The 23,878-nt window shown below is 38.0% G+C and overlaps 2 protein-coding genes across 2 annotated transcripts; one reads left to right on the forward strand and one right to left on the reverse strand.

Moving 5' to 3' along the window:
* Positions 1-2,548: 2,548 nt before the first annotated feature.
* On the forward strand, positions 2,549-9,140 carry LOC141429042 (major royal jelly protein 3-like). Its single transcript, XM_074089192.1, has 5 exons — positions 2,549-2,753; positions 3,297-3,444; positions 6,172-6,368; positions 8,044-8,264; positions 8,775-9,140. The coding sequence occupies exons 1-5, from the start codon at positions 2,554-2,556 to the stop codon at positions 9,056-9,058; spliced, it is 1,050 nt and encodes a 349-aa protein (XP_073945293.1). The 5' UTR covers positions 2,549-2,553; the 3' UTR covers positions 9,059-9,140.
* Positions 9,141-9,771: 631 nt separating this feature from the next.
* Positions 9,772-20,315, reverse strand: LOC141429034 (ubiquitin carboxyl-terminal hydrolase 31-like). The gene is given in 15 exon segments (XM_074089181.1): positions 9,772-11,685; positions 12,490-13,437; positions 13,440-13,552; positions 13,725-13,820; positions 14,157-14,288; positions 15,162-15,268; positions 15,600-15,784; positions 16,379-16,525; positions 17,303-17,450; positions 17,662-17,782; positions 18,303-18,406; positions 18,704-18,838; positions 19,294-19,428; positions 19,502-19,693; positions 19,796-20,315. Coding segments are annotated over 15 exon segments (2,940 nt in total). The 5' UTR covers positions 20,132-20,315; the 3' UTR covers positions 9,772-11,644.
* Positions 20,316-23,878: the final 3,563 nt, after the last annotated feature.

The raw sequence follows: 23,878 nt of genomic DNA on the forward strand, positions 1-23,878 counted from the left end.
TACTTTAGTACCTAGGGAGTAAAAATAATTCGAGTGACTTAGATAAACTCAAACAGCCAGTACGTGCTTAGTTTGTGGCATAAAATAAGATTGTATGTGGACCATTTTCATGACGAAAATGTTACGTTCTTAGTCTACGTGGTCTTAGTTCTATGCTTTTTCCGCATATAAGGTGGCGCCATTCTATTTAAGTATTCCAGTTTGTGTATGGACCATTTCGCCGATACGATTTTATTATATCTGTGTCTGGTTGTAATACTTACCGTGAAAACTTTCAAATTGTTGTAGAGCGTAAATAATAAACGATTCATGACTATTTTTTTTTCTAGCAATCGAAGTGAAAAATAGAGTTTTCACCTCGAGACTAAAAGTCAATATAAATAAACCCTCGGATAAATAGATACCCTCGCTAAAGCTCGGGGGGCTAACCATCTCGGGTATATATTGGCTTATTTTAGTCCCTCAATAAAAATATACTAAAAAAACCCTGGGGTTATTTGGTTTGGGGTGGTATGGTGTGTGTAAAATTTCAACGCGCACTTTCCAAATCCGCCTTTACCGATTAGACCTCAGAAAATACACACCGTCTATACTTAAGTATGTAAGACAAGGTATTTGATAATTAACTACAATGTAGGTACCACCTATTGGTAATACCTATTTCACAGTAACCCAGAAATTTACCCAGCGCTAGCCAATCGATCAGATGCCATTCCCAGGCTGCGCACAATCAGATCTTTTTGTCCTCGATCACAATAAATAGTGTGAGAGCAGGAAATACGAACCCAGCCCGTGTGTCGGAAGAGTGCATGTTTCTACTAAAACAATCAGACCGAAACGGAATTTAGATCCTTTATTTTGTAAGTACTCAATTATTTAGTAACTGATAGCTAGAGCTAATATTACCAGTTATCATGTTCTATTTAGTTGCAAAACGGAGTTTCAGCTCAGGTAGCATGTAAAGTACAAATCTATCGAATAATGTTTTTCCATCTTATTTTGTCGGTAAAATCCAGTACCTTGAGAAAGCAAGATAAATACGAACTTTTCCGACAAAATACGATGGTAAAACATTTTATTTTTATTTTATTTATTTCTAATAACATTACATCTATCATTACAGTTACCCAATACGATAGAGTAGCACCTTATATATAAATTTAAAATTTATACTTTATTTACAAATATACATACCTACTTACTATTAATAACATAAATTAAATAAAGTTACTTTTTTCGAATTCACATTATTCACTACATCTATAAGTAGCACTTATTTTGTCGCAGTGTCCCGCCATTTTTATTAATTAAACTGATGAGAAAAGTAACAGCGACAAATGAGTAAAAGAATTACGATTAGATTTTGGAGTCTTTTTGTATTTTTTATTCCAACCCCAAATTTTGTTACTTTTACGGTCATCCCGTAAAATCCATCCATCCAAAATCCATATCCATATCGGTCCAGTGGTGGTGTAGGGTACGCAGCACGGAATGCTGAGGACCTGGGTTCAATTTGCAGCGCTGGTCTCTTCTTCTCTTATGTTTCAGTTTATATTTTCGAAAAAGAAATTCGAAATTCCACAAATGTAATTATTTTTCCCATTTTTCATTAAAAACCGGCCAAGAGCGTGTCAGCAACGCCCGAAATAGGGTTCCGTAGCCATTACGAAAAAAATAAGTAATATTTTACTCAGGATTTCATATTTTATACGGAATCTTCCAAGTTTAGGTATATTTTATACCTTAGGCAGCTATTTAAGAGTAAAACTACTAATAATTCTCAGGCAAACTTAGCCGTTATAGTTTTCCTTTAAAGCTTGCTATACCTACTACCATCCTGATTTTTTTCAAAATTTTCCACCCACCGGTTTAGATTTTAGAGGGGACGCACGCACGATTTTAAAGAAAATTTGCACTTTAAAGTTGAATATTTCGCAAAAAATCAATGAATCGAAAAATGGTCATAGCAAACCCCTAATGGTTCTAAAACTCCTATCCAACGATACCCCACACTATAGGGTTGGATGAAAAAAAAAATCACCCCCACTTTACGTCTATGGCTTTACCTTAATTTTTTTTTATTGTACCGTTTTGTCGGCATAGTTTACATATATATCTGTGCAAAATTACAGCTTTCTAGCATTGATCTTCTAGTCTGAGCAAAGCCGCGGATGGACGGACAGACAGACAGACAGACAAACAGACATGGCGAAACTATAAGGGTTCCATTTTTGCCATTTTGGCTCCGGCACCCTAAAAATGATACAAAAACATACCAAATACCACATTCAACTGCAGTGCCCATTTTACCTCATTTGAACACAATATGCCAAAAGTTATTTATCAAAGTAAAACGTAAATGAAAAGCGGGTCCTCAATTTAAATGCTAAAAATGATTCCCCGAAAAGTCGGCTTCACCGACAATCAAATTGTGTGCTTGCCATACATTGTACTTTCTTGGTAAAACATTGCTTGCTATGTATTTTTGAAAACATGCAGTGTACAAAGAATCGTAATAACATTCGATTACTGTATTTATACCCAACAAGTGAAATGCTCGTGCTTATTCTGTTAATGATGGTTTGGAATAGCCTGGCCCATCCTCAAGATTTGGCTTGGTACGGTGGCCCGTGGCATCTGGGGTGTGAGCATGGAGCGCACCTGTTAACTAATAGTGGTCAATACATAAAAGACAATGCAATCGCCATCAAAGCTGTATCCTTCAATGATGAAATCTACGTGATCACTCCCAGGTAGGTTCTAGTTTAGGGTTGCGTACATCCCGGTACAGAACACCAGCATTCATATCTGCCACAGCGGTGCGTGTAATATCTTACACGTCCTATCAGCTACGCCCTAGAAAAAGAATCCTATCAGATATTCATGCATGTTTTGTTGTGTCAGATATTGGTTCTAGTGACTGTACGCCGAGACTAGTCCCGGTTTGAAGCGTGCTGTCACGTGTCCCGCCTATTTAGGACTTTGTCCCGGTTAAAACCACTCTTTGCTAGGGACCAGAACTAGGCTCGCAGCTGAAGAAAGAGCTTCGCAGTAGAAGTTAACAAGTAGGTAATCATCATCATCATCATCATCATATCTGTCCTAGGACGTCCACTGTTGGTAATAGGCCTCCCCATAGACCTCCAGTTACCTCAATTGGAAGCGGCTAGCATCCACCGTGAACCCGCGAGTGTACCCAGATCATATTAAATGTTCAAAATGTAAAAAAATAACCGGATCCTTTATTTCGTAATTATTAAATTTCATTATTATACTCAGTTGTTTTTGTCATACAGGCTAAAGCATGGCGTGCTAGCGACAGTCTGGCGGGTGGTGCGCGAGCGCAGCGGGCCTGAGCTTGAGCCTTACCCTTCTTTAGCTGCACACGCCGTTGGAGACTGCTATGGAATACAAAACGCGGTCGATTTTCATCTAGATTATCTTGTAAGTTAGCCAACAAACTACTTTCTGTAAAATTATATATATATATATATATATATATATATATATTACACATAATATCATGAATTCACTAGGTGCCAATAAGTACCGATCACTATCACGGATTGTAGAGAATAGATAGTTATAGGTGATATTGTATAACCAAGTGTAACGGATCAGATGTGTCATCAAGACCGTCACTGGAAACTAATTAGTAGAGAATTGTTAGTAGGGCCATCTATGAAGATTAAATGGAAACTCGAAACAAAAACATGTCGATAAAGGCGTCTAAACAAGAGTAATTGAGATTAGAATGTCGACGTAATTAAATCAGGGATGATTAGAATTGTGTTATTCGGGTATAATAATTAATGTAAATGAACAGTTAGAGGAATTAGTAGTAGACGCCATGGAAAATAGTAAGCTAGCGCTGACCTGGGATTAACGGCAGATTAACCTGAGAGGCTAATTAGTTAGTTTCACGTGGACATTATAGATGTCGCTTTAGGTAATGGAAATATAATTTTTATCTAAAAATAAGAAATATGGGCAAAAATTCATCAAAAATAGACATGGTATAGTAATAGAATCATTAGTATCATTCTACAGTAGATCTTAGATACATTAGATGTTAATGATTATATTAATCTAAAGAAATTACAACGAAAGCATTATGAAAAGGGCAAGAAGGTGAAGTGCATAGTTTATGGTCAGCGAAAAATTAAAAAGTTAAAAAGATTGCAGGAGGGATTTTCACCTTCTGACATGTAAAGAATAATGTCAACTTTTACGGGCCTTAAGGCCGCCATTGAGGGAATAATAATAATAATAACTTTTACGGACATTTTTGAGAAAATTAATTAAATTACCTATAAGAGAAGGGCGTATTGCAATATGTTGGTCGTGACCAGCATCAGTACGATCAAGTATAATTAAAAATAAAGCGGTCAAACAGGCATCTTACACAAGCTCGTATAAAATCTAGATTATTAAATTAAATCAATACACAGTTTCGCAACTACTTATGTTGGGATCGCACTCCGCCGCTTGGGTTCATTTTTATAGTATCCAACCGAAGTTTCAGCCTCGACGGATTTTTAACTATAAAAGCACTGCCGCCCTCGGCCGAACTCTAACCATAGATGCTTCTCCAGCCTCTTTGACCGCTTTGCCTTTCGTTTCGACCAGAATTCATCCGAAAGTTTAGCCGAAGCCGAGATTTTTATACGTTTGTATTAAACAATTAACATTCAAGTTGATATTTGACAATGAACATTCAAGTGATGTCAATTAAATATAGGTACTCGTACAATGCTATTGACATTATTAGCGCGTAAAACAAAAAAACACAACTAAGGGGAACATCTCTTGTCATTATGGCTTGTTTTAGTCCCTTGTTGAACACTCTACTATTTTACTTCTCATGCTGGTAAAGTTCGTATTTATGCTGGATCTAGGCGACATAAAATTACTTTTTGTGTTCTAGTGCATAAAGTAAAATCTTCGTCTAAGACCAAGGCAATCAGGTACAGGCACAAACTTAGAAATTTCTACATATTATTATATTTTTTCGTAAATTTTAATTTATATAAAACTAAAAATCAATCAAAATAGATCAATAAAAATTAATAACTATATAATAATGCATGAACAATAAAAGGTACATAGTAAGTGAACAATTGCTTCCAGCACTGTTGATATTTAATTTCCTCGCCATCGAAGTGATAAGCAGAGTGTAAAACTCGAACAATAAACCCACTTTCCCCTCGACGAGTCTATCCACCCTCGCCGTACCGGCTCGAGTGGCTATATGAACTTCTCGGGTATAATGGCTCGTTTTAAGCTCTTTTTCTACAATCTACTATTTTATTTTAGCAGCGAGGTTAGGAGGATGCGGGGTAGCGGGGGGCTGTTGCTTAGCTTAAGGGGGCTACTACGAAATTAAAAAATAGAAGTTCGTATCGTACCGTCAAATACTCAAAAGTACCGTCCCTCTCACTCTCGTATTAAATAATATTAGCAAGGAATTACGACCGAGAGTATATTAGAAGCCCGAAGTCGAAGACTGAGGGCTTTAATGAGTCGATGTTCGTAATTCTAGTACCGCCCGTGTGACATACAATGTTTTTCATCACATTTGCGAGTAAAATTTTATATTTCTGAAATGAAATGAAATGAAATTTCCCGACCACGGGTTTCATGACAAGCACATTAAGGCCGAGGATTTTATTTGGGGGGTTGCAACCAAGGTAGCCTGCTTGTTTTGACACTGTTTACGAGCAAGTGTGATGAAATAGTTATGTGTCACAAGGGAGCAAAATGGTGTATTTACGGCGAGGGCGTACATTGAATCCAGAATGTAGCGAAGGATTCTGCAATAGAATCCTGAGCGTAGCGAGGGATTCTAAAGTAGAATCCTGAGCGTAATGAGGGATTCAAGTGTTAACGCCCAAGATGAAAATAATTTTGCTCCCGAGTGGCTCATACTACTTTTCACACCGAGCATTAAGAAACTTGAAAAAAAAAATATTATTAAAGAATAACCGGCATAGAAAATGGCGTGGCTTTACAATTATCAACTTCAAAAAATGGCTTTTGCAATAAAACACTTAGAAAAGCCTTGAACAGAAAAGTTGCACTTTGCTCCCTCTCGCCAGGGAGGAAAAGTTACTTTTCTGAAGGAGAGGTGTGAATAATAATGTACCTTTGCCCGATTTGCATTACCTACAGGGTAACCTCTGGGTGTTGGACAGTGGCGTGGTGGACGCGCTCGATTCCCCGCACTGCACATGCAAGCCAAAGGTGGTGGTCATCAGCACTATCCTGCGCAAGATTACCAAACGTCTGGATCTGTCGTCATTGACGGACTCTTCCTCCCTTCTGCAGTATGTCGTCAGTGAATATGTCTTCGGAGGAAAGCCATTTATGTAAGTGCGTATCAGGTACCAGTGTGGCACCATTGTGCTACTAATGTCATGTTGACATCCCATACTTTTGCCAAATAAATCATAGCTAAATTGTTTATGCAACTGTTCCACCCTGGTACGCGTGCTTCAGTTTCTTTGACTTTACGTCTTATTTTTCATTTCCCTTAACTTTAAGGGAACATTCAACAGGTCAAATAAAGTTAATTTTTCCAAGACACTTGTGGCCTTAGTTTTACGTGGTTTTACTGTTTAAAAGATAATCAAGAATTAAAATAATTAATTATTATACGCGGTAAAACAGCGTTCCTTTTTAAGGTCCCGGAGCCAAAATGGCAAAAACGGAACCCTTATAGTTTCGCCATGTCTGTCTCTGTCTGTCTGTCTGTCCGTCCGCGGCTTTGCTCAGGGACTATCAATGCTAGAAAGCTGTTATTTTGCACGGATATATATGTAAACTATGCCGACAAAATGGTACAATAAAAAAAAACTAAAAAAAAACCATAGACGCAAAGTGGGGGTATTTTTTTTCTCATCCAACCCTATAATGTGGGGTATCGTTGGATAGATCTTTTAAAACCATTAGGGGTCTGCTAAGACGATTTTTCGATTCAGTGATATGTTCGCGAAATTAGTACCTAAGTATAAACTTACAAGGAAAACTATAACGGCTAAGTTTGCTTGAGAATTGTTAGTAGTTTAAGAGTAAATAGCAGCCTAAGGTATAAAATATACCTAAACTTGGAAGATTCCGTATAAAATACGAAATTCTTAGAAAATTATTACTTATTTTTTTCGTAATGGCTACGGAACCCTATTTTGGGCGTGTCCGACACGCTCTTGGCCGGTTTTTTTATTTCTTACACTTAAAGTCCGTATGTTCCTTTTTTGTTTTGCCTTAAGGGGTCATTCATAAATTACGTCACATATTTAGGAGAGGGGAGGGAGAATTCAGACAGTTTGTGACACAGGAACAAAATTGCGGATATTTAGTCATTATGACAATGAGTGAGTAACACAGACTTATATGGACGGATTGACACTATGCTAAAGTAAGTGGTCCACATACACATGAGGCAACATAATATATTCTATTTGTTCTATTACATGATTTAAATGACAGATACCAAACTGACGGAGCTAGTTAAAAGTCCCTCCTTCCGTTTCGCAAACTATCGATACTTTTGCATGTGCTAGTCCTTGATTGATTGAAAGACGTCCACTGCTGGACATAGGCCGTGGAAGTAGGTAATACGTTAACATATTTAGTTTAATAATAATAATGATCTCTAGATTTTATACTGATTTTTGTACGCTTATAGCCTCACACGCAAAGCATAGCGTTAGATAAATATCTTTGAACGCCACTGTAATCAAACTCACCTGTCGACGATGAAGGACTAACTCTCACCGCCCAACGGATAAATCTCGAACAAGCGGGTTAGCATTGGTTAGGGGGTGCTAATAATATAATAAATAAATATCATGCGACACTTGACACCAATTGACCTAGTTCCAAACTAAGCAAAGCTTGTAAGTACATACTATGGATACTAGGCAAAGGTCCTCAATTGCATATCAAAGATCTATCAGTTAGGAGTCTTAGGAGGTTTTATTACCTACTTTATCGTCGCTATATTTACAAATAATACCTAAGTATAGACTTTCTCTATAACAGATACATATCAGATGCTTCGCGTGGCGCGATCCTCGTCCACGACACGTCGTCGCAGGCCGAATGGTCGGTGCTTATTTGTACGCCGGCAGCCGGCCTCCAGATAGCGCTGGTCAGGCGCGGTACCCACGGCATGCTAGTGGCCGTCAGAATAAACTATCCCGGCATCTTCGAGATAGACACCGCCGCTCTACGGAGACGGGATTCGGGAACACCGCTTAGAGGTAAATGAATTAGTCTTCCCACATCTATCGACGCGGCTTGGCTTAAGCCGACCAAAACACGCTTACAAAAAATGTCCACGCAATAAAGGCAAAAAACGTCGTCGACAAGATGTCGGGAGACCCCAATGTTGATACCGTTCAAACCACACCATTGAATATACACTGTGTGAATTTGTAGGTACCTATAACAAAATATTGTCTTGAAACAAAGTGTAAACAATAACGGCGGTTTTACAGATATACCTACCTAAAATCTGAGTACCGACAAATCAAACATACAGCCTCATGCCCACATCAGTACATAACCACATAAGTACTAATGTGGGCCATCGCCAAATCAGTTTCGCCATAGCCCTTTCCGGCCGGCTCGGTACAATCGAGCAACTATCCTGAGCGCGCGTGAATCATCTTTTCGTGAACCACAATTAATTGACATTCTAGAAAAAAAATCGGAAAAAAAGTTTCTCGGCCGTAAAGGGGTAGGTATTCAAATTAACTGTATTTTTTCAGTATTTGGCGAGCACGGGAACCCAATCTACCTCCTCGGTTCCGACGCTCACCACATTTACCTGCGAGCTTCAGACAGTGCAGACGTGATGGTATGGGACGCACGCGAGGGCTTCAACGCATCACGTCTCATCAGCATTCACTCCCCCGCCCCGCGCCTCATCTCGACCTCCGCCACTGTAGACCCGTTCAAACACACACTGCTTATACTAGACTCCAACTACGCTGATGTCGTGCATAGCCATTTGCCTGCTTACCAAAGGATTTCTTTCATAGGGCAATTGTAAATGGAATTTGTTGAATCCTCTCCCTGAAAGTGCCCTGCAACCGTTCGTTTTTCGTTTCAATTTTTTTTCCAATTCGTATAATAAACCAAACGCTTTATTTGCTTCTTATGTTAATTTCCATGGCGCTTCGTGTGCGGAGCGACAAATTCGCGTGCCGCCGACGCACCACCGCACTCCGCATCGCCGTCCGTAACTGCGGTGCACGACGAACCGCGTTTATTTGCTTCTTATGTTAATTTCCATGGCGCTCAGTGTGGCATGCCCCGTGTCCCGCACTGCATCGCCAGTGAGTCAGTGAGCCAGTGTGTTCGGTACGGTCAAGGACTTTAAGTCATGAGCCACCATGGAACCTCTTGAAAGGAAAAGTCATTACTATTTTCATTGTTAAAAATCAAAGTTAAACATCGAAGCACCAGACGCCGCTGCGATGTGCGGAGCAGTGTGACAGACGACCGCCTAGATCGCTAGCCAGCCGACATTGAGTCGCCGACAATATATAGGTAGCTTTAGAACTTTAGGAACAAATGAAAGTACCCTGGCAAAGCTGCACAGCATATTGTTTAGTGTAGAAGCATTCCTTGATTTACAAATACATAATGTAAATAATTACATTATGTTATGATCAATAATGATCTCACGCAAAATTTGTTGAGTTTTCCTTTCAAATTTTATAAGACAGGAACGAGATTAGAGGTAAGAAATGACGAGACGAATTGTTTGTGTAGGTACATAACACTTATATTTTAAATAACGTTGTGAAAGTAAAATAAACATCTTTAAATTAAAACAAGTAACACAATACAAATTCGGAGATGGGACGACCATGTCGCAAGTTCGGAATATAGAAAATTAGTTTCTATTTCTATTAGTATCCATGGATTATACTGATATGAATATTTTATTACATCGCCGTTTAGGTCTGCATACAAATAAGCACATTAATATGAATTTACAGATGCAGATCAGGTTAGGCAAATAGGTTTTAACTTTCGAAGCTGCTAATAACGAGTAGGCGATCTCTAAATATTATTATTATTATATTAATATTTTATTGTATAACACTGGTCGTCTTTCTTCGAAACTATGATAAAATATAAAATTATAATATTTAATAATGAGAGCCAGCCTTACAACGCAAGAATCACTTCAGAGTATTCGGTAAAATATATTAAAGGTTTTTTGTTAAGCACAGTGTCCCGACAGGGGGGTCGCAGGAACCGTTTAGGCCTTAATAGTCTGCTTCATTTAACCTTATATATCTTGTCTTTTATAAATCAATTTCAATATACAATACAAACAAAAACTTCACATTCAAGTGCGACATAAACTAAACTATGTGCAAATATGAAAATATAATTTTCAGTATTTACATTTTTCTCTAAAACAGTAAGTAATTTGTGATCCGTAGAAACAACGTACAAAAGCCAATATATACAATATTTCGTAAACCATTAGAAAATATTCGTAAAATCACATGATACCTTGCAAGACATTCCCGGTGGAAGTGGCTACCGCGGCCATTTTTAGCAAATACCAAACCAAAACCCGTTTACCATTTCAATAAACCATCATTTGGAGATAAAAATGTGTATTGAATGCATTTTATCAACCCTAATAATATAATACCTACTACGTCCCTATTGTAACTTATCAATTGTGTTTTATAATTTTTAAAATCACAACATCCCATGGGCCAAGGCACTAGTGTGGTATTTGTTATGAAAATTTGATTATTACGCCCACTAACTACGGTACAATTGGTATTTATACTGTTCACCTACTGTCTATACACAATACAATACACCACAACAATGCTTTACTTCACGCAACGATCAAAACTGTTCCAATTCATATCGGTTTTGAACCAATCTTTGGCATGTGAAATTAATGAATTAATAAAAAATAATTTCAAATTTGTAATCCCAGTTACTATCAAGTATAGCAGGGGTGGCCAACCGGTAAATCGTGATCGACCGGCCGATTGCGATTTTTAGTCCAGTCGATCGTGGCAAGGCAAAAAATATAAATACTGAACTATGCTATTTCATTTAAGATTTCAAGGAGTATGTAATTGGTAGATCGCACAGGGTTTCGTCAGTACACAGTGGATTTTGGGTCTAATCAAGTTGGCCACCCCTGAAGTATAGATACTTTTAGATGTAATAATGAGGTATTGAGTTAATGTGGTTGAGTAATTGACACCATCTGGTCATTGAAATTCTTTTTACGGACTATAGAAACGTGATTCTCTCATAAATTCAATCAATTGTGTGGGAATGGCAAGCTGTGGCTTTATTTATTTACTAAATCAACTCGCTATTCATATATTTCAAAGTAACAATAAATTAAATGTTATCTGCTTTTAGGTCAGTGGTATCAACTACTCAATACCGGGTCCACAGTGTTCGTGTGACATTGCCAATTACCATCATTTGAAAAATTTAAGTCGCTCAATCTCGTCCTTCACGATGGATACGCATGATAATAAATTAACTGTCAACTACAAAAAACAATCAGATCTACAGTAAAATACAAAATAAATAATGAATAGGACTGTGTGTCCTTCAATGGTACCTCCTGCTGTTCTCATGTCGATATTCGAGTTTTCCAAGCGGAAGACTTTTCACCTGCAATGCGAAAATTTCGTGTACACTAAAACAATTAACAGTAAGTACTTAAAATATTTTTTATCTTCAAATATATAAAACTAGAGTTTACCGACGGCTTCGCACGTGTAAAGTATTTGATCTGGTGGTTACAATTGAAATTACGGGATTTTACAAAATTTCCCTGGGAAATCTCAAAATGTATATCGTGATCTTCATTGAGGTTGTGTTAAGAACAACTGTCCAAAATTTCAAGACTCTAAACCCAGCGGTTGAAATTTCAAGATTTTATCCCTATCCCATAGAAATATCGGGATAAAAAGTAGCCTATGTGTTATTCCAGAAGTCCAGCTACCTATATACCAAATTTAATGACTAAGCCCAGCGGTTGTTATTTCGAAATTTTATCCCTATCCCGTGGGAATATCGGGATAAAAAGTAGCCTATATGTTATTCCAGGATATATATTACCTGTATGCCAAATTTCATGCAAATCCGTTCAGTAGTTTTTGCGTGAAAGAGTAACAAACATCCAAGCATCCCAATCCCAACAAACATCCATCCATACAAACTTTCGCGTTTATAATATTAGTAAGATAGTAAGAAGTGGGATAATCGTGCCATTTTTACTAAACCTAAATTTAGTTATTTTGAGACGTAATTAGCAGCCTTATCAGCAGTCGACAGATTATCGTCGGTTTCTGGGACATGTAGAGGTATGTAAAATAATGCTAGTGTCGGACCGATAACGGTCCTAGTACGAGTACAATACGGACCTTAAGTTATCGTGTGACCGACAAATCGTAGCCAAGAGACAATACTAACCCGTCCTATGAGATTCCCCGGAGATATGATTGGTGTGGCGTGGCACGATGTATTTGGACTCTTGAAACATAGACAGCATGAGGTCTTCGGTGGTGGGATGGTATTCGACGCCGTTAATGCTTGCGACTAACGGCGAGCTCTCATAGTTCCTATTAGCGTCCCTTGTTGCCGAACCCGCCCGCGCGGGGTAGTCCACTGACCGCGGCCTTCTCGTGTCCACGGGAGTCATCTTAGGGTTCACGTGAACGTCTTTGTGTATATACGGCTCTATCGACACGCTGGATTCATTGTCGCACTCGCTCGAGCTCGCGTTCGGCCTGTTGCCGTTCACTTCGACTATCAGCGGCCTTTGAAGAGTAGGAGATTGTACGAAGGCAGTGTTGTGGACGAGCGGTGTCGTTTGGTTACCAGAACAAGTCGCATCGGCCATGCTGTCATCAGGAAGACTAGCAACGCTTCTGGAAAGCGACGGACTGTGGGTCGGCGGCGTGATTTCCGATTCGGACTCGGGCTCGTTGGGTGGTTCTATTTTAGCTTCTTCCACCTCTTCTTTGACTTCGGTGAGTTCGGTTACTGTTTCGCTGGGCCGTTTTACGTATTTCGGCATGCGCAGCGCCCAATGCCCACTCTGGTCGTCGGCGCTCCACGAATGGGAGACGTTAGGTTTTTTCCGCTTGTAGAACAACATGTAGGCAGTGTTGTTTACTAGTTCGCTGTAAGCGTTCTCGTCTTCGACCAGGGTGACGCGCCAGTCGTCGAACTTGTACCACTGTCCGTCGTATGGGTTTTTGCAAGCGGCCGTATAGTGTCCCGTTTCTAGGTCATCGCCGTGGTGGTAACATACGGCGTATAAGTCGTATGTGTTGTCTAAGGCGGGGGTGGTGCTAACTCGGGATGGGCGGCGGCGGGGGAACGCGGGGAGCGCGGCGCGCGGGGGGAGCGCGAGTGGCCGGCCGTCTCCGCGGCGGCGGCGCGGCGCGCCAAGTGCGGCGTCATGTCTAAGTCGTTCAGAGGGAACTCTACCATCGTTGTTAATTTCGTGCTCGTTCTACACTTGGCTTGCCTGCAACAAGGTAAAAATAAGATAAAGTTTATTGCAGAAAATGGATACATACAAAATGGGTAAATGCAAATGGGTAGTACGATTTAAACTTAGAAAAAAAATCATTTCCAGCATAGGAGGATCGGAGGAAACATGCAAATAAAGATCATAACAATAATAATGAAATACTCACTGGCGAAACCTCTTCAGGTGTATTACCAAGATATCTGGTAGTGACCAGAGGCCGAGTGTTTTTACGACTGGCATATACCTCTGGCACTGGGGACATCTGCAGAAGGAAAATCACATTAAATTATACAAAATACCAAATTCTAACATTTATATCAAAACATTAATTGAAAGTTACTGCGCAGTTCTATCAACTGTTATAATTGGAACAGTCTGGGCCAAGCAAATAATTTATAGTTAACTAGCAAAACTATCGGAAGTCCAACAGTCGTCTGCGACTGCGTGGTACGCTCGACGAAGTCTAAAGGCTTATCACACATGGAACGGGTTCCGGGCTGAGGTCGATTGAACCGCAGAACGCCAAACGCACACTGTGGCGAAGTCTTTAATGCACCTTGCCTCCGCAGGGTCGCGGATTACGATAATGATGACTGACCTCCAGGCGTCCTCTTGCGCGAGATGCTCGGCGCGCGTGTAATGCGCGAGACAGGCGTGCAGCGTGAGCGGCGCCGCGGACCCCGCTGCCGACACGTGCACCTCGCACGACTCCGCCGGGTCGCGGATTATGCTACCGAATCAAACGATATAATCAGTGTCGCCCACAGAACTAATAAGGGTGGCCTACATTTATATCATTTTAAAGTATCGAGATCAGGCGTAAGACGTATGTATTTTATAGTAGATGGCACGGAAGAAGAACCTAAAATCATATTTCATAATTCTACTTTCGTGCCGTTTACTAAATATATTGAGCACGCGTAGGTATCCTAGGTATGGACGCTTTGAGCTTTGACCTTGAAGATATGTCAATTTTAGCATATTTAAGATACGCAGTGCAATACGGATCGCGACATATCTGACGCGATGGAGATACCTTAAATAAATCAATGCCAAAGTTGCCGTCAAATTTTAAGAAATTTTAAATATAATGAACATTAAAAGAGAACAAGTTTGAGAATGTGGCTATCATAAAAGTATTGGTGTAACTAACACTAAATGATACAATGTGAACCCACCCTAAGAAGAATAGAAATATCATTGTTGGTGTTGGTACGGTCACGATCGTTAATTTGGGACCCATTTCGTGAAAAAATACTTTGAATTGTCATACAAAATGACAGATATTCGATCTTAAGTGGGTCCCAATTAACGATCGTGACTACTTAGCTTCAGTATAAAAAGGGTTGTTGAATAAACACAATTCCTAATTAAGCATCATTATATACCTACATACTAAGCGCGAGTACATAAGTACTATATAAGTATTATTTTCAAAAATGTATTTAATAAACAATTATTTGCAGTGTTAATTAATTAAAACGTGAATCCTTAAAAGTTAGTTGATTTTATTTGGTCCTAAACGTAAAAAAAAACCTAATTTTGTTTAAATTAATTAAATTATAAAAACACTGAATATTTTTATAATATTTTAAATTATTACCTGTCCCTGTGAGCCGGATCCCATAGCAGCTCTAGCCGAAGGTGGGGGTGTTTGTCGTGGGCACATAGCGCTTGCTCGACGTCCAAAGCAAACAATGGATGTGGTAACTGAAAGTGTTCAGTTCAATACAACTCAGATGTGACCATAAAAGACATAAAAAAACACACTAACTCATTGAAAAAAAAATGAAGCCCTAGCGCCACCGCGCGATAACCTAGGTCCACGCAGACGAAGTCGCGGGCATAAGCTAGTATAATAATAAAATAACAAAATCTACGATGTTAAAGAGTTCTCATGAGAATGAAAAATGCCGAAATCTCAATCCCACTGCCGGATCTAATGTTATTATTATAGTTGTAGATTAGTTACAATTACTTATTTAATATGTTTCTACTCTTATTTTGGATCATTGGCTATATCAAAATATTCTAGGTTTACCTCAGGTTGCAAGTAAGCCGGGTCCTTCGGTCGGTGCGCCTCTGCGATGCGAGCGCGGAATATGTCCGCGCCCTGCGCGCCTTCAAGCACTCTCTCGGCCACAACTTGGCACATCTCTTTTAGCATCAACTTTTGGAGATCATCATACGAAATCTCGCGAGGCACTTGCATTGCGTATGGTGAGCCTGTAAGCCAATTTTCTCAATCTCATTTTTTTACTGACAGGAGTACTACAAAATGTATCAACAGTAAATTCTGGAGATCCAAGTATTTTGCTAGGTGGCTAGGTGCATGATAAAATTTATCTATACGAGTAATATAATCACTTGAATTGAAATAAAGTCAGTATACACAAAAAAACTGGGTTTAATAGAACGTACTGACCCAAAGTAACCAAAGGGATATTTCGTCTTTGTCATCCGAAATAAGCTGACTCTTCTATTACTAATACTGATAAAATGCTGAATATTATTCTCTGGTAAATTTATGATTATATTCTTAATGTCTGATTTAATAAATGATATATTGATTATCAGTGCTGACTCTGTTTTTTTTTGGGAACTAAACAGGAGCATTGTGCATATTATTATTATGCATACAAGTAATGCCATAATTTCGAAAAACAGAGAGCCCTGATATATTCAGTCACACGAATTGCCAAGTAGCCATCAGAGAGAAGTGAAATATGCCGTAAAAAATCCAAAAGATCGTAAGGTATGTACTTATTTGTAAATAATAAGACTTATGACTACATTTACAGGTAAGCCAAATAATCTTACCAAATCTCTCTCCCTCAAGTAAGTTAACCCAGAGAATGAGTAAATAGGGTGTTGTGGGAGTTTGAAGCAGCGGCGGTGCCTCCACGCAATAGAGGGATCCAAAGTCGATCCCGGCGGGCTCCCAGCTAGAACGCGCGTTACACCATCCTGGGAGAATAAACATAAACATATACGGGCACATTCACAGAGTAATTTTCACTACAAAGATAGAACATTAAACTCCAGAAAAACGCGTATGAGGAACCCTTTCATTCATATTTTATTTTATTTGTCACTAGCCGTTACCCGCGAATTCGTTTATCGCTATCCCGCGAGAATTATGCAATTTTACGGGATAAAAATTATCATATGTCCTCTGGGACTCGAAACTATCTGTATACCGAATTTACCTAAATCGGTTCAATGGTTTAGACGAGACGAAGTAACAAATAAACAAACATACTAACCAACTTTCGCATTTATAATATTATAATAATGGTATATGGGCATATTCACCGAGTAATTTTCACTACAAAGATAGAACATTAAACTCCAGAAAAACGCGTATGAGGAACCCTTTCATTTTATGTCAAAGTGGTTGGTTTTTTTAGGGTTCCGTAGCCAAAATGGCAAAAACGTAACCCTTACAGTGTCGCCATGTCTGTCTGTCTGTCTGTCCGTCCGCGGCTTTGCTCAGGGACTATCAATCAATGCTAGAAAGCTGTAATTTTGCACGAATATATGTGCCGACAAAATGGTACAATAAAAAATTGAAGATTTTTTTTAGAGTACCTCCCATAGACGTAAAGTGGGGTGTTTTTTTTTCTTATCCAACCTCTCTCTCTCTCTCTCTCTGTCTCTCTCTCTCTTTCTCTCTCTCTTTTTATACTGATGCTAGCCTCTTGGGCCTTTATTTTTTCTATGAATAAGGTTATGAATAAATACCAGTCTCGTTGATCTCTGCCAATATGATATGATCACGATCAATGCCTGTATCGGTGTGTAGAGTGGTCCGTAGCTCATCCATTGTGGAGTTTGGTAGTAACTCTACACCAATGCGTACTTGTCTGGGTTGCTGGTTCACATACACAACCTGAAAATATAGTCATAATCATTATTCACCATGTGCATTCCTTATCTCATCAAAATTCAATTTCAAGTAATAAATAAGCTAATTATTGGCTAATATTGGATTAACTGCTAAAAAAACAAAAGAACAAGAACCAACCAAAGTTCGGTTTGGTTATAATGTCTGCCCTTCTATGCCATAGGGAGTAGGGAAATTAAACAAAATCATGGCTTACATTAACAGGCAAAGGAGAAGGCTGGGCTGTGGCCTGCCTGGGAGGAAGCTGCACGCTCACGCAATGGAATGGGTCAAATGTACAGGAAGTCCGCTCGCATTTCGCACATGTCAATGCTGATCTGTAAAATGCAATCATTATCTTAATAAATAGCATTAGTAGCTTCCAGTTACAAGGTTCTGTAGCCAAAATGGCAAAAACTGAACATTTATTTATTTTTCCATATATGTCTGTCTACAATTTAATCATAAACTCTTAGCACCAGACAGCTGTGATGTGCGGATTTGGTATGTGGTGAAATAAAATCGCAATAATTTAGTTTTTTGGGCACCTCCTCTCCTCTATAGACAGATGATTTTTTCTCGTCCATGACTTGATATGGTTGGGATGTTGTTAAGCACATATTTCAAAAAAATTGCTACTTTGCCTAAACATAACAAAAAAATTGCTCAAAATGAGAAGTACAATATTATTCAACGGGAGCTGGACACAGGAATATTTAAAACCATTTTTCCCACTACTTTTAGATTGTAAAACAAACTGTCCACTTATCAGTTGTGAAAGATTGCAAGTGACCTTGTATTTAATCTCAGTGTCATGTTCGAATACAGAGTCCCCAGTATTTAAGTAACAAGAATTACCTATATTGAGCTTGAAACACTGCCTGGACAAATGAACTATTTCTCCTGGCGTGATTGGCCAATGTTTCAGCAGCAACAACTTCATCGGACTTGCCTCCAGTGTTCTGCAGATAAAAAAAATAATGTAATTTTAAAAACACTTAATGTCAAACACATAAAAGGGGAATAGAAACAGGGTATGATTTAAATTATTTGCATGTACAATGTCCAAAATTTTTTATAAGGAATTTTAATTAATAAAAGATTTTAATATACCTAAATGTTTTTAAATAAATATTTTATATCAATCACCACCAAATGTAAAAAAAAAACACATTTAAGGAACTCCACTGGTCTAATAAGCGTAAATCTGACAACAAATGTACTATTGTTTGAAACTATAATAAACAATGTAAGTATACCTTCAGAGTCTTGTATTTCTTTTTAGTGGCAGTGTTTAAGTCTTCATGAACTTTGTCCAATAACCAGAACAGGAATTCTTGTGCATCATGTTGACTGTTTCCTCTGTACTGCATACCATGTCGTTCCACTGCTCCCTAATATAATAATCAATATTTTTATAACCTAGATTTTAATGTTTGCATAACTAGTATAACCTGTTGTCTAGTGTTGAAGCAAATATGGGTTAGACTAAATTGTTTTGCTATTGTCCTTTCTCTGGTTTACATTAATGAAACCATAAACAAGATATTATTATCAGTTAACTTTTTTTTAATTAGGTGTCACTGTTCAAGGATATCTAAAAATAGAAGTAAATACTTGTTTTCACTTGAAATAAATTTATTATGCATTTCTCAAGCAACTTATTGCAATGAACAACAAACTAGATACAATTTACTGGATCATTACACCTGAGGCCAACATTTGCAACTCATAATAGCATGCACAGGGATTATAATTAAGGACTCATTCACACTGAAGGACATATAAGCATAGGCATTAATTAGTAAAATGTATGTAATAAAAATTAAATGATGATGCAACAATTTACCTTGAATGTAGTACTCATGTCAGGTGTGTACCTACATGCCCAGAGAGCTTTTAAAAGAGCTGCCAATTGTTCCGTTACTTCACCTCTTGTTCCATATTTTTTTGAATTAATTTTATTCCTCTTCTGTAAGTCTATCTGTAATACACAAATAAATGCTAAAAAATTCAAAATCTAATAAGCAAATTAATATTATAAATTGAATACTTACCCTGTAATGATCTAGTACAAAATATTCAGCTATAACATCAGTATGGGAAAGGCACTGCAAGACAGCATTCATGTAACAAGTGTTGCCGTGATTTTTTATCCCTGTAGCAGCAGGGGTGGAGCCCGGAGGCCAGGGTGGATCTCCACTACATGGAACCCGTTCACCATTCATCACTGCTGGTGCAGATTTCACCTGTAATTATTGATTATTAGTATTTTTGGATCAGTCTAATAAGATCTTATTAAACTACTTAATAATGGAACTACTAAGGAACAAGTTAACGACATTACTTACCCCAGTTACGTTTACGGTACTCATATGCTGCGCTATTTTGTTCAGAAATCGTTTCCATGATGGCCTTCTAAACAACTTCCTCTCAATACCACCATCTTCCTTTGGAGACTCTGCAATTGTACAACTAGAACTTGCTTGCTTACTATCACTGTCATTACTTTTAATCTTGCTTGAATTAGGCTTCGTCGTTCCAAAAGGATTACGAGGCAACGTAAAAGTCCTTTTTAATCGGGATCCTTCCACCTGTTTTGGTGTCATATTATTATCCGTCACTTCGTTGATTAATTCACTCTCTGAACATGATTTAAGAACTGATGACAAATTATTAGTAGACATAATTACTCTAATATGATATAATAAACACTTGAATAAAGCTATTTTAACAAAGAAATCTGATTATAAAACATTACAATAGATATGTCAATGACATAGGCGCCATTTTGATTCGATCGAATGAATCACAGACTGCTCAACTCAAAAAAGAACCTTTGCAAAGAACTAACGTTCAGAAGGCCTACTCCGAAACTCGAAACTCGAAGTTCGTATCGTACCGTCCCTCTCGCTCTCGTATTAAATAGTTTAAGTGTCAGAGGGACCGCACTACACGAACTTCGAGTTTCGGGTTTCGTAGTAGCCCTGCAGACGGGTAAGGGTAACTTTCATACGAATACGAAAAGAACCGCCATACGAATATCGCTTATAGATTTTGACAGTTACTTTTTTTTTATTCTTGAGAAATTCTTGGGGCTGTGACATCGTCTGTTATGCCAAAAAAGATTTGTAGCTTCGTATTCGGTACATTAATTATTAAATTTATTATAAATCCGGAACAAGAAAAAAACATTTGTTTTTTCACTCTTTTATTTCTTAATCTCGTTTTACATTTTTTCGCTCGCTTGCATGGGTTGTAACCTTATTTTGAAGACGAATCACATCTGTGCCTTTAAGTATTTTATTTATTGGTGCAATCTCAATGTTAGATTGAAGAAGTAGTTCGCAATCTCTCGCAATTTAAACACTAACCATTTATTGAGTCCTGTCTCGGATTTTGGAAACCTATACAAACTGACGTCCTTTCGCCTACTATCATAACTCACATTTAACTCACAACACAGCACTTATTAGCCCTCTTGTTCTGAGAGGAGGCCTGTGCCCAGCAGTGGGACGTTTTTAGGCTGGGATGATGATGATGATGACAGCACTTATTTTAGATAATTGCAAGCTATTAGTACACCTTCAAACGTTGAGATGATAAGCTACGGAAATTATTCAACGAAAAACTTCACTCGATCAACTTTGAAACCTTAATGAACACAGATCAAAGAGAATAATAAAATAACCACTACGTACAGAAATACTAATGAACGTTGTCGTTGACATTGACAACTATGACAAGTGACAAGAATGAGGCGGTACGTGGCGCGGGGGACGTGGAAGCAGCAGGGCTACTACGAAACTCGAAGTTGGTGTCGTGCGGTCCCTCTGACACTTATACTATTTAACTTAGATGAATGATTGGTCTCGCGCGCTCGCTCGACTAGATACCGCGCTACCTAAAAACAAAAGGTTCGTGAATGCGGCAACTCAATATTGTAGTGTGCGTAAGAACGGTGTAAGACAATTTGCAAGGATGCTAGTGTGCGTGACGAATTGTGTTGCCAGCTGCTCCACTGTTACCCGAATTATTGGGAAAATAAATTATTCTGTGGTCTTTTAAGTTACTGGTTACAAAATGTATCTTGGGAAATACTTAGAAATTAAGAAGTAATTAAGAGGGGTTTGTGTATAAGTTAGGCGTAGGTTTTTTCTGTAAAAAAATGGTAGGTATGATGTAGGCATATCAATGACCAAGCCTCACTTTTAATTAAAAAAAATATATATTTAAGGACATTCAACATAAACAAATTATTTCTAAAAATTCATGGACTGAGTCACCAACTAAGAAGTTTTGCGTAGTTAAGATAACACGTTGCACCTTTAGTTAAACCTAATATAATTTACAGGTTAATTAAGACCAAAATAAAAAAAAATTGTTTACAAACTATACATATATACATGCATACATACATACTTACATACATACGCTTGAAAAACATAACCCTCCTTCGGGCAGTCGGGTAAAAGTTAACATTTCAGGAAAATGGGTAGAAATACGAAAAAAAAAATTTTTTTCCTTTCCTGTAATACCTAAGTAAATCAGCTGATTGGCTTTTGAATGGGAAGACGAAAAATATTTTTTATTTTAAGGCACATTGAGCCCTTAATTAAATAGTGTCGGGTAACAATTTATACACCTTCAGTGTATATATCACAAAGATAAACAAAATAATATAGAACTAGGTTATGTATATATAATAATTACGTTAGATACTTAAATAAAATAAGTTATTAAAATTTATCATCATTTAATGATGATAACAATAAAATTCAATTTATTAAAATCTCAACCACGGGGAATTTGATTCTTGTGTACGTGGCAACACAGAATGGCGTTTAGGGTTCATGTTATTTTATTTTGTAATTTCGAAATTATACGATATTTATTAATGGTATGTGATCCCAGTGTCCTTCTTATTTCTTGTAGTATTATTTTTACACAGTTTCACTGCGAAAACTGGCATTTTACTTCGGTTTATGACCAAAATTTAACAAAAAATTCGCTACATGCACATTATGCACAGTTTGCAACGCGATGACTCGCCTCCGGCTCAGGTACGCCGATTTCGGCGTACTATTTGTTGCCGCATTTGACAAGTACGCCGGCGGTATCTAGTCGAGCGAGCGCGCGAGACCAATCATTCATCTAAGCTATTTAATACGAGAGCGAGAGGGACGGTACGATACGAACTTCGAGTTTCGAGTTACGTAGTAGCCCTGCTGTCATTTTCTATAATCGAACCGTCAGAGACAATGCGAGTATTTGTTCTATGAAGCCAACCCGTGGAATGAATGACTGAATGAAATGAACGAAGTAAGTATATGAGTTGAATGAGTAATGTAAAGCAGCATTCACATTTATCTGCCGTGTTGTGTCGTGACGCATCAGAACGGTATCGGTTTCATACGTTTTCACATTTATCTATCTGATGCAGTGAGTTGTGACGGCTTGTGTTGTGTCGCATTAAACCTATAGAAAGAGAGAGAGGGTAAGAGAGAGAGACAGAGAGCATCACAATACAACACAACAGATAAATGTGAATGCGACTCAACACACATGATCAACTAAGTGATATGGCTTCACTTGAACGATTTTCCTAGACCCTGGCCAACGAAAGCTATCCACGAGAAACCGCGGCAAATTAAAAAAAAAATGGCTGACAACATTTGCTAATTACTATATATGTATATACTGATTAAACGATGTTGATATTTAAATATTATTTAAATTTTTCATATATTAAATCATACTCCGGACCGGACTCTTCAAGCTGCATCAAAATTTATGTAGTTGAAAGTTGATGATGCACTTTAGGAGTCCCTTGGTAAATTTTATGATCTTTCTCAGTGCCCATGCCCATTTACGTACAGTCCAGACGCATAAATTTTTGGCCCATTTTGACCAGATTGGCATTGCATATATCTTCTAACATTATCTTATAACATTTGCATTTTGAGGATGGTTGGAGGTTGAATTAAACAAAAAATAATTTATTTTTTCTATAGAGTATCAAAATTATCTAAGCCAGGCTAGAATGACAATATGACAATTTTGACAGTCTCAAAAATGATACCAGATTAAAGTTTCGTAAAAAATGCGTGGACAGTTTTCGCTGGGCAGTCTCATCTTGAGAATGAGACTCATTGACTCATTGTCATATCCAAAGAGGAAGGAGCAAAGATATTACTCCTTCCTCTGAGGGAAGGAGAGACAAGTCATATCTCAAAAATGACACTGAAAGAATTTTAACGCATACTTTAATTTTGAAAGCTGACATATTTTGTTTAGTGCAAAGAGCTATAAATAAGTACAGAAATTGGTTTAGTGACAATCCTTTTTGCTTTGCAATACAATGTATAACATTTTACTGTACATAAAACACATAAAATTATTAGATAGCAGGAGAAACCTAAGTAGCTAGTCGC

Source organism: Choristoneura fumiferana, chromosome 6 (assembly GCF_025370935.1).
Source record: "Choristoneura fumiferana chromosome 6, NRCan_CFum_1, whole genome shotgun sequence".
NCBI lineage: Eukaryota > Metazoa > Arthropoda > Insecta > Lepidoptera > Tortricidae > Choristoneura > Choristoneura fumiferana.

Excerpts from the sequence above, each read along its gene's own strand:
- LOC141429042 (XM_074089192.1), top strand. The coding sequence starts at position 2,554 with ATGCTCGTGCTTATTCTGTTAATGATGGTTTGGAATAGCCTGGCCCAT. Across the intron at positions 6,369-8,043 it reads TTCGGAGGAAAGCCATTTAT|ATACATATCAGATGCTTCGC; the intron begins GTAAGTGCGTAT and ends TCTCTATAACAG. Across the intron at positions 8,265-8,774 it reads TTCGGGAACACCGCTTAGAG|TATTTGGCGAGCACGGGAAC; the intron begins GTAAATGAATTA and ends GTATTTTTTCAG.